This window comes from Neoarius graeffei, chromosome 15 (assembly GCF_027579695.1).
Source record: "Neoarius graeffei isolate fNeoGra1 chromosome 15, fNeoGra1.pri, whole genome shotgun sequence".
Taxonomy (NCBI): domain Eukaryota; kingdom Metazoa; phylum Chordata; class Actinopteri; order Siluriformes; family Ariidae; genus Neoarius; species Neoarius graeffei.
The window spans coordinates 48,397,262-48,408,575 of record NC_083583.1 but is presented as its reverse complement, the minus strand read 5'-3'; the positions used below and the strand labels follow the sequence as shown (position 1 = coordinate 48,408,575).

Genomic DNA, 11,314 nt, shown 5'->3' with positions numbered 1-11,314 from the left:
CCAAAACATTAATAACAATTTTTGTGCCTTTATAATACATCATAACTGTTACATAAATCTGTTTTAAAGCAATGCTAGGGAAAGCTTATGAGGTAACATATATATAAATAGTGTGTGTGTGTCCACCTCATGATCAACCTCACCAGGTTCCAGGTTCGACAGCGAGGACATTGGGATGTCATAATAAGTATGGCCACATGGTGGCAAGGAGAAGGGATGTGATCAGGACTGATAAAGGTAGAGTTGCCAGAAGGCAGGACAGGATAGCAGACATACAGGACAGCTATAAGTACCTGGGTATCTCACAGCCCAATGGGTGCCATGATGAAGAGGTGAGGAGGTCAGCCATGATGAAATACCTCTAGAGGGTAAGACAGGTTCTGAGAAGCCAGCTAATTGGTAGGAATAAGATCCAAGCCATCAACATATACACCCTACCAACCATCAGATACCCAGCTAGAATAGTAAGTTGGCCACAAGAGGAGATAGATGCAGCTGATATCAAGACACAAAAACTCCTCACAATGCATGGAGGGTTCCACCTTAAGTCCAGCACCCTGAGACTCTCCAAGCCATGGAAACAGGGAGGGATTAATGAGTGTCAGAACCATGATCCAGGAAGAAACAAGGAGCATCCATGAATACATAAGAAAGTTGCTCCCCCACCCCCAGGATGAACTAGTATGAGAATGCCTCAGGCAACAGAAGACAGAGGGTGATCAGGCTGAAGAGGAAAAACAGTGGAAGACCAAGCTTCTCCATGGGATGTATCATCAGCAGATAGAGGAAGTGGCTGACATCAAGAATCCTACGAGTGGCTTGAGAAGGCTGGCTTGAAAGACAGCACAGAAACTCTGATCATGGCAGCACAAGAACAGGCTCTAAGCACTAGGTCCATAGTGGCAGGTGTGTAGCACAATAGACAGGACCCAAGATGCAGGCTGTGCAAAGATGCCCCTGAGACAGTCCAGCAGTATGTAAGATGCAAGCTGGGACAGTCTGATACAATGAGAGGCATAATCAAGTGGCTGGGATAGTGGACAGGAACATCTGTGCTGAGTATGGACTAGAAGTCCCCAAGTCCCAATGGGTTATGCCACCAAAAATAGTTGAGAACAACAGAGCTAAGATCCTGTGGGACTTCAAGTTCCAGACTGACAAGCAGGTGCTGGCTTGCCAACCAGACACAGTGGTGGTAGACAAGGAACAGAAGAGTGTCATTGTGAAAGATGTTGGAATCCCAGTGGACAATAACATCAGGCAGAAGGAGCACGAAAAGATTGAGAAGTACCAGGGCCTGAAAGAACAACTGGAACAGATGTGGAAGGTAAAGTCCAAAGTGGTCCCAGTGGTGATAGGAGCATTAGGGGGCTGTGACCCCCAAACTGAGAGAGTGAGTGGCTCCAGCAGATTCCAGGTACAACACCTGACCAGAAGAGTGCAGTCCAAGGAACAGCTAAGATAATGCACAGAACCCTCAACCTTCCAGGCATGGTAGAAGACCCAAGCTTGAGGAAGACACCCCACCCCCACTCCAACACACACATGCACACTGATCAGCCGTAGCATTAAAGCTACCTGCCTAATATTGTGTAGGTCCTCCCTGTGCCATCAAAACAACTCTGAGGGATAGACTTCACAAGACCTCTGAAGGTGTGCTGTGGTATCTGTTACCGAGATGTAAGCATCAGATCCGTAAGTTGTGAGGTGTGCCCTCCATGGATCAGACTTGTTTGCCCAGTACATCCCACATTTGCTTGATCGGATGGAGAACATGGGATTTTGGAGGACAAAGCAGTTACACAAGATGGATGAATGAATTCTTTAGTGAATGTATCTTACTTTCATGTGCTGTCATGAATAAATATATCTCTTGAGTACTAATTGTATATTTAAAGTTTTGTTCAAAGTATATGAATACAGAGATGCCTACTAGTACAGATCGGCCATATTTTGTACAGAAAAGCTATGTAAATACGATGTTACGGCAAAGGGTGTTATTCTGTACGGAATAGTTGAGAAATTTTTTCCAACGAGTTATGTCTACGAGATGTTTTTAATCCATGCGCCGTGCCTCTCCGACTAGCTTGACAATCTGTGTGGACTCGACTAGATATACCGGTATGTGCCAGTCCACCACTGCTACCTAAATGTAGATAAGATGCTAGCAAAACAGCTGTGTGTGCAGATCACTGAGTGAATAGAGTGTACGCTGTATCATACACAATCGAGTGCTGCCTGTGATTCACTGTTGTTCAGCATGCTTACAACGACCACGCATGTGTTGTGTGCATGCGCAGATACCATGTTTTTGTTTGCGCTATTTTTGCTAAACGGTCATTGGATGAAGATTGTCTAAGGCCCTGTCCACACGGCAATGGATTCAGGTGAATCCGATAAAATTGTTTATCGTTTTGGCCTGGCGTCCACACGGCACCGGCGTTTTGGGTGCCTCAAAACAAAATCTTTTGAGAACGGGTTCCAGAGTGGAAAGATCTGGCAACGGCGCCGTTGCGAAGTCGTCTGGATGAGTAGAACGGATTTGTTTACGATGACGTCACAACCACATGTGCTTCATGCCGGGTAGAAGTGTAACGAACTCGATGCGAGTTGTCAACAAATCCTATAACTTGGTTCATGAAACGCGCTTACAAAATATTTTCACTGTGAATATTTATTGTGTAATGGTGCAAAGTGAGAGAGAGAGAGAGAGAGAGAGAGAGAGAGAGAGAGAATAGCTCTTAGGGCAGAGTCAATCCCGCCAGCAAAAATAGGGAAAAAAAGGAGTGATCTCACCTCTTCAGATGTTGGTTTAAGTCCTACAATACATTCCTCAAAAAGGGCGTAGAAGAATAAATTAATCCATCAACGTGTAGCATTCAATTTATTCCGGACCATTAAAGACGCCGCCTTCCGCGTAGAATCATACGACATCCTCGCCGCCTTATTGGATGGGTCAAAGCGGAGAATAAAGATGCCTCATTCATGTGCTGCGTTTAACTGTACCAACAGGTTTGCCGTCCAAACGAGATCACATGGGATTACCTTTCACAGGTGAGACTGGAAAAATACTTTTCATTGTATTTGGTCATTATAATGTAATTTTACAAACAGATTTTTCTGACTTTGTGGCTAATATGAAGTCTCGCGCATAATAGTTTATGCGCATGCGTCCTTACTTCTTCTATTGTTCTGGTGCCTCTGAAGAAACCGTCTTACAGCGCCCCTAGAGGTGTGGCATGTGTATTGCATCATTTTCAGCAAGCGTTGCGTTGCCATATGTACCTGATATTTTACTGATCCGTTGCCCATGTGGACGCGATATAAGAGACAGCTGAGACTATCTAGACCTGTTACAGTTCACTTAATGATATACAAGTTGCCTAGTTAAACATTATGATAGAAGTGCAGCTGAGTACTTATATTTTGTGGTATGCACTGCTATAATTACAGTGCATCATTTATTGTTTGATTTTGAGTTTTATATAATTCTTTTGTTTGAATATAGGTACATGTATTCTAGCTTGTCAGAAATGTTCAGACATTTTATGTAGAATGTACCAAAAAGGTTTTTGTGCAGAATCAGTGATCACATGCAGATAATCTAGAAGCTGGTCAAAATGAGTTGAACACATTTTGACTTACTGTACTTGAACATAACTGATTTTTATTCACTTAGAGGAATGTCCAGCACTAGATTCACTTCTTGATTCAGTGTCTTTTCAGTTTTGTGTGTACATGTGTAGTGGTATGATCGCAAATCAGTGCCTTATTTTATGATTAACATAGTTTGGTGTTTGACAAAAGATTTAATTATCATTCTACTGATTAAATTATCATTCTACTGTATTTGTGGTAATTTGGCATTTTTATAAGAGTATTTTGTTACTAGAATCAGTTAAAGGTAACAAAGAGCATTTATGTAAAATATTATTATGTAAATGATGTAAAATAACACATCATAACTTGATGGGTAACACTGGTGGTTAATCACAATGTCTGCAAACAGCATTTATCTTAATATTGATGATGGCATTGTCTGCTCTGGAATTGAGTGAAAATACAATGGATACAGCTGCTAGTGTTTTGATTTGTTTGGGGTTTTTTTTGAATTCATTAGAAAACAATTTTTGTTGATAAATAAGGTGTTATGTTGATATATGCATCGCTTCATAATTTTTCTTGATAATTAAGGCGTTAATATGATGGTATATGCATCTTTACATAATGAAAATATGCATTAATTAGTGTTACTGAAATTCATTAAAAAATACTGAAAAATATTTTCAAGAATTCTGAAATTCAAAATTTTGGGTAGGCATCTCTGTGAATAACTATAATGACTTCACTTTCGACTGTATTTATCAGTGCACTGCTCTGATCAAGCAGTCATGTTGTATTTCATAAAATGTTCAATAGTGCTGTAGTTCGATTAGTGCATTTAAATTATGTTCTTAACAAATAGGAAGAAAAAGGCTCTGATTAATGTGTTCTGTTGCCAAAGGGAGACAACAATCAATTCATTAGGGATTTGTATGCTTTTGGTTTTTTCAACAGTTTACAAGGTGAATTTCAGAAGCAAAGGGTCTATTAAGAAACTAAATATAACCATTATTTATTTTCATACCACCTTACCTACTTGTTGTGCATATTGCTTTTCCCACAGGCTGAAACATGATATAAGGGATGTGTGCTTAAATGCTTGTGAAAATAAATAAATAATTTACACATCTGTGTGCGCATGTGGTGCAGATTTTAATTTATTTTTCCAAGTCTATGAGAGAGAGAGAGAGAGAGAGAGAGAGCGACAGAGAGAGAAAGCTTAAAGTACTTCAGGCAATCCTAAGACATTGACACGTTTTCATAATTTAACTGGCTCTGAAGAATTTTAGTGTCACACAGATGCAGGAGAAGCCTAAGAATAGTTACAATGCCATCAATACTATAATTCAGCCAGTGCTTGTTCATTTTGCTTCCATTACGGTTTGGATGCGGATCTCTACAAATCATGAGCAGAATAGTTTCCAAAAGCCAACTGCGTGAGGCAAAGAGAAAGAAGCAAGCCAGAATGGAACGGATTGGAGAGAATATTTGAATTAATTTAAACTCATTTGAAAACAGACCATATAAAATAATGTGGCAGCTTTTTTAATGTAAATGTAATTTATAACAGTGATGAATGCATTCACTGAAAAACTTTACATTAGTGACTGAAAATATCTTGAATATGCATAGGCAGGGGCTGGCACAGTGGTGCAGTGATTAGCACTGTTGCCTCACAGCAAGCAGGTTCTGGGTTTGAACTTCTTGTGCATGTGTGGGTTTCCTCTGAGTGCTCTGGTTTCCTCCCACAGTCCAAGGACATGCAGATGAGGTCAATTGGCTACTCTAAGGCTACATCCACACGACAACGGCAACGAGATGTTATTTAAAAAAATATCGCGTCCAAATGGGCAACAATCAGTAAAATATCAGGTCCATATGGCAACGCAACACTTGCTGAAAATGATGCAATACACATGCCACACCTCTAGGGGCGCTGTAAGATGGTCCCTTCGGAGACACCACAACAATAGAAGTAGTAAGGACGCATGCGCATAAACTATTATGCGCAAGACTTCATATTAGCCACAAAGTCAGAAAAATCTGTTGGTAAAATTACATTATAATGACCAAATACAATGAAAAGTATTTTTCCAGTCTCACCTGTGAAAGGTAATCCCATGTGATCTCGTTTGGACGGTAAACCTGTTGGTACAGTTAAACGCAGCACATGAATGAGGCATCTTTATTCTCCACTTTGACCCATCCAATATGGCAGCGAGGATGACGTATGATTCTACGCGGAAGGCAGCGTCTTTAATGGTCTGGAATAAATTGAATGCTACACGTTGATGGATTAATTTGTTCTTCTACGCCCTTTTTGAGGAACGTATTGTAGGACTTAAACCAACATCTGAAGAGGTGAGATCGCTCCTTTTTTTTCCCTATTTTTGCTGGCGGGATTGACTCTGCCCTAAGGGCTGTTCTCTCTCTCTCTCTCTCTCTCTCACTTTGCACCATTACACAATAAATATTCACAGTGAAAATATTTTGTAAGCGCGTTTCATGAACCAAGTTATAGGATTTGTTGACAACTCGCATCGAGTTCGTTACACTTCTACCCGGCGTGAAGCACTCACAGTCATGTGGTTGTGACGTAATTGTAAACAAATCCGTTCTACTCATCCAGACGACTTCACAACGGCGCCGTTGCCAGATCTTTCCACTCTGGAACCCGTTCTCAAAAGATTGCGTTTTGGGGCACCCAAAACGCCGGTGCCGTGTAGACGCCAGGCCGAAACGATAAACAATTGTATCGGATTCACCTGAATCCGTTGCCGTGTGGACAGGGCCTAAATTTCCCACAAGTGTGAATTTAAGTGTGAATGGCTGTCTGTCTCTCTGTGTTTGCCCCAAGATAGGCTGGCGATCTGTCCAGAATGTACCCCGCCTCTCACCCAACGTCAGCTGGGATCGGCTCCAGCTCACCTGCAACCTGCCATGGATAAGCAGTACAGAGTGTGAATGAATGAATGGGCAACATTTCTCATTATTAGATAATTATAAAACTGATATCAGTTTATTCTGCTTATTTCTATTTTTTTAACTAATTTCAGGCATAAAACTGACTTCTTGTTTTATTGTATTGAGTCTCAATGTATTATTCATATATTATTTTCTGCAATATTTTTTCTAATGCGTGAAATCAGCAAAAAAAATAACCAATTTATATTATTGAGAAATAGACTGAATATTATTATATTGTATTTAAGAGTCTTATAATTAGTTTTTTTCCGATTTAACTACAACCCCGATTCCAAAAAAGTTGGGACAAAGTACAAATTGTAAATAAAAACGGAATGCAATGATGTGGAAGTTTCAAAATTCCATATTTTATTCAGAATAGAACATAGATGACATATCAAATGTTTAAACTGAGAAAATGTATCATTTAAAGAGAAAAATTAGGTGATTTTAAATTTCATGACAACAACACATCTCAAAAAAGTTGGGACAAGGCCATGTTTACCACTGTGAGACATCCCCTTTTCTCTTTACAACAGTCTGTAAACGTCTGGGGACTGAGGAGACAAGTTGCTCAAGTTTAGGGATAGGAATGTTAACCCATTCTTGTCTAATGTAGGATTCTAGTTGCTCAACTGTCTTAGGTCTTTTTTGTCATATCTTCCATTTTATGATGTGCCAAATGTTTTCTATGGGTGAAAGATCTGGACTGCAGGCTGGCCAGTTCAGTACCCGGACCCTTCTTCTACGCAGCCATGATGCTGTAATTGATACAGTATGTGGTTTGGCATTGTCATGTTGGAAAATGCAAGGTCTTCCCTGAAAGAGACGTCATCTGGATGGGAGCATATGTTGCTCTAGAACCTGGATATACCTTTCAGCATTGATGGTGTCTTTCCAGATGTGTAAGCTCCCCATGCCACATGCACTAATGCAACCCCATACCATCAGAGATGCAGGCTTCTGAACTGAGCGCTGATAACAACTTGGGTCGTCCTTCTCCTCTTTAGTCCGAATGACACGGCGTCCCTAATTTCCATAAAGAACTTCAAATTTTGATTCGTCTGACCACAGAACAGTTTTCCACTTTGCCACAGTCCATTTTAAATGAGACTTGGCCCAGAGAAGACGTCTGCGCTTCTGGATCATGTTTAGATACGGCTTCTTCTTTGAACTATAGAGTTTTAGCTGGCAACGGCGGATGGCACGGTGAATTGTGTTCACAGATAATGTTCTCTGGAAATATTCCTGAGCCCATTTTGTGATTTCCAATACAGAAGCATGCCTGTATGTGATGCAGTGCCGTCTAAGGGCCCGAAGATCACGGGCACCCAGTATGGTTTTCCGGCCTTGACCCTTACGCACAGAGATTCTTCCAGATTCTCTGAATCTTTTGATGATATTATGCACTGTAGATGATGATATGTTCAAACTCTTTGCAATTTTACACTGTCGAACTCCTTTCTGATATTGCTCCACTATTTGTCAGTGCAGAATCAGGGGATTGGTGATCCTCTTCCCATCTTTACTTCTGAGAGCCGCTGCCACTCCAAGATGCTCTTTTTATACCCAGTCATGTTAATGACCTATTGCCAATTGACCTAATGAGTTGCAATTTGGTCCTCCAGCTCTTCCTTTTTTGTACTTTTAACTTTTCCAGCCTCTTATTGCCCCTGTCCCAACTCTTTTGAGATGTGTTGCTGTCATGAAATTTCAAATGAGCCAATATTTGGCATGAAGTTTCAAAATGTCTCACTTTCGACATTTGATATGTTGTCTATGTTCTATTGTGAATACAATATCAATTTTTGAGATTTGTAAATTATTGCATTCCCTTTTTATTTACAATTTGTACCTTGTCCCAACTTTTTTGGAATCGGGGTTGTATATACAAGACATTTTCACTTGCTAAATGCATTATTTTATTTGGATTTTATAACACGGCTGTATGGCGCTTCCAGAATGCATATTAGTATATCAGAAAAGCAGAAAAATATATTATTAGAATGTTATTGTTTGAATGTTGATGCCTTTTTAACTTGAAACACTAAGCATTTCAGAGGTACAGCCTGATATCTGTGTTTCAACTCTTTAACTTGATGAGAAATGCTCTGTCTGTGCTGCTGCTTTTAAAGTGACTTTTCATGCATATGTACAGTAAATATCTTCAGATAAACAGATAATGGCTTTAAACACTACTCTTGTCTGAAAATAGGTTGAGAAAATTTGTTTTCCTCAATATACTGGGCATGTCCAAAGAAATATGTTTAAAATAAATATGTGTGAAGTTTTATTATACTATATTTAAACAAGTTTTCACTTCAAAGTGATCTTAAAGCATTTTTAGATAAATGTAAAAGAATTCATGAACATGTCTATACTACAATTCTGTCAAGTTCGGGATGCTGATTGGGTCGAAGGCAGTGATTAAGTAAGGAATAACACACAATAGACTGTGCAGTTACACAAAAATACTGTACGCTACTGTATATTGGTGTGGTATGGCCTGATTGAAAGGGAAGAGCATTATTTTCATATAACAGCATGCTCTGGAGTGCATCATTCACTTATACCACAAAGATTTATCAAGTATTATAATATTTAATTTAATAAGATATGACACATTGCGAATTTTACTGAAAAAACACTTTTTTCTTTGTTATACAACACTTTTTAAAAAATCCTCCTATTATAGACTTATACTATTAGAGACTTAGATTATATCAAGCATCTGCTATGCAAGTCTCTGTGTATGAGTTGCTACTATAGAAACAATAACATTAGAATGACCAAATGAATATAAACATATCGCTCATGTTGTCCATGAAGTTACACAACGATAATGCACACCTTCTGACCAATCAAATTTGAGAATTCATCTGCACTGTGGTACAATTTTCTATAAAAGTAGCTCTGAGGAAGCATGGCCCAATTGTTGTACAGTTGCTATAACATATTTGATAACAGGAACTAACTTGTTTCATGGGTGCTCCATTAAAACTTAAAGTGAATATATCAATCAAAGTCCTTCCCATGCCATGTGGCGCATTGGGCGGCACCGATCTCTGTTTCCGTAGCCCTCGGCCTCTTGCCTATTACATAGCTAGGGTTACAGTGGGGGGCTAGTCCTCTGGTAACCGCGAGAGTTTGACTCCCCACTCGCATCTGTATTGCAGCGTGCCTTGCCAGACAGCAGTAGGTACCATTTTTATGATGGTCTTTGGTATGACCTGACCATGAGTAGAACTCACAATCTCCCGATCGAGAGGTGGACACGCTAACCACTGTATCGTCATCGTCACTGCTGAACCCGATCCAGGCTTGAGGTGAACCATGTTTGGTTGACTTGGCCAGAATTGCAGCAGTAGTGTGACCAGTTCCTTTCTGCGCACTCATGCAAACACACTCACACCTATGGGCAATTTAGAGTAGCCAGTTAACTTAACTGCATGCCTTTGGACTGTGGGGGAAACCAGAGCACCCGCAGGAAACCCACACAGATATGGGGAGAACATGCAAACTCCGCACAGAAAGGCCCCTGTCGGCCGCTGGGCTCAAACCCAGAAACTTCTCGTTGTGAGGCGACAGTGCTAACCATTACACCACTGTGCCACTCCTGCTGTTGCATAAGAGGAATAAATTATTTCTGGATGTGTTACTATTGGAAACTATTTTTGTGGCATCATATAATTTGTTGATTATTTTCATATAACAGCACATCCTTCTTCTTCTGGGTGCTCCAGTTAGGGGTCACCACAGCAGCTCATCATGATCAGCATATTTGATTTAGCCCTTCCTCGCACAACCCTCCCCAATCTATCCAGGGATGGGACCGGCACTAAATAAGCACTGGCTTGTGCGACTCCAGCGGCTGGGTATTTTATCTAATCTCCATGTCTTTGAATTGTTGGAGGAAACTGGAGCACCCGGAGGAAACCCACACAGAATTGGGAGAACATGCCAACTCCACCCAGAAAGGCCTCTGTTGGCCGTGAGGTTTGAACCCGGAACCTTCTTGTTGTGAGGCGACAGTACTAGCCACTGCGCCACCTTGCCACCTCATATAATAGTGCACCCTGTTATGTCTTATTCATTACCTAAAACAGACTGCTCACCTTTTTTTTTTTTTTTACTTACAAGCTTACTGGTTTGCCTAGTTTTGTAGATTCTTTTTATACTTTTCTTCAAATCTTTCTTTAAAAGCTACTACTGTTACGATCAACACATAGATGGGGTGTATTTCGCAGTGACCTTTCTGCAAACCATCTTCAACACTGTAATGAAACTGCAACCTCGTCTCCCTCTGCATTATTTAGCACTTCTCAGGAAACACTTTCCTTCTGGCAAATCTCAGCAGTGACCACAATCTCAATGTAAATAGGTCAAAGTGTTAAAAAATAGTATGAAAAGATACCATGAAAATTCAACACATAATTTTGATGAGATGTATACACAATTTTATTCATTTAGTGTAAACATGCTTTATAGTTGTAAGTGTTATTATATAGCTAATATTAACACAGGGTAAAATCCATTAAAAAAAAAAAAAACAGGCCAAAGTTGTTTGTGTTTCCGTGTGTCTATGTCAGCAACGTTTTTTGAATCATAAAAGGTTCCTGCACTTTAAAGGCGATTTTGCAAAAAGCACAGCATCCACTTCAATTCTGAAATCTCTTTCAGGTTCACTCTAGCAAGTTCTAATGGAAACCCAGAGCTCTTGGGAAACACACACACACAGCCCAGCTCA

General features: G+C 40.1%; 1 protein-coding gene across 1 annotated transcript in view; it reads left to right on the top strand.

Moving 5' to 3' along the window:
• The first annotated feature begins 1,093 nt into the window (after positions 1–1,093).
• The window catches only part of LOC132899017 (spermatogenesis-associated protein 16-like), a 136,783-nt gene continuing 126,562 nt past the window's right edge, over positions 1,094–11,314 (top strand). Inside the window, exon 1 of the mRNA XM_060940670.1 lies at positions 1,094–1,393. Coding sequence (XP_060796653.1) covers positions 1,094–1,393 — 300 coding nt within the window. The remainder of the gene's footprint in view (positions 1,394–11,314) is intronic.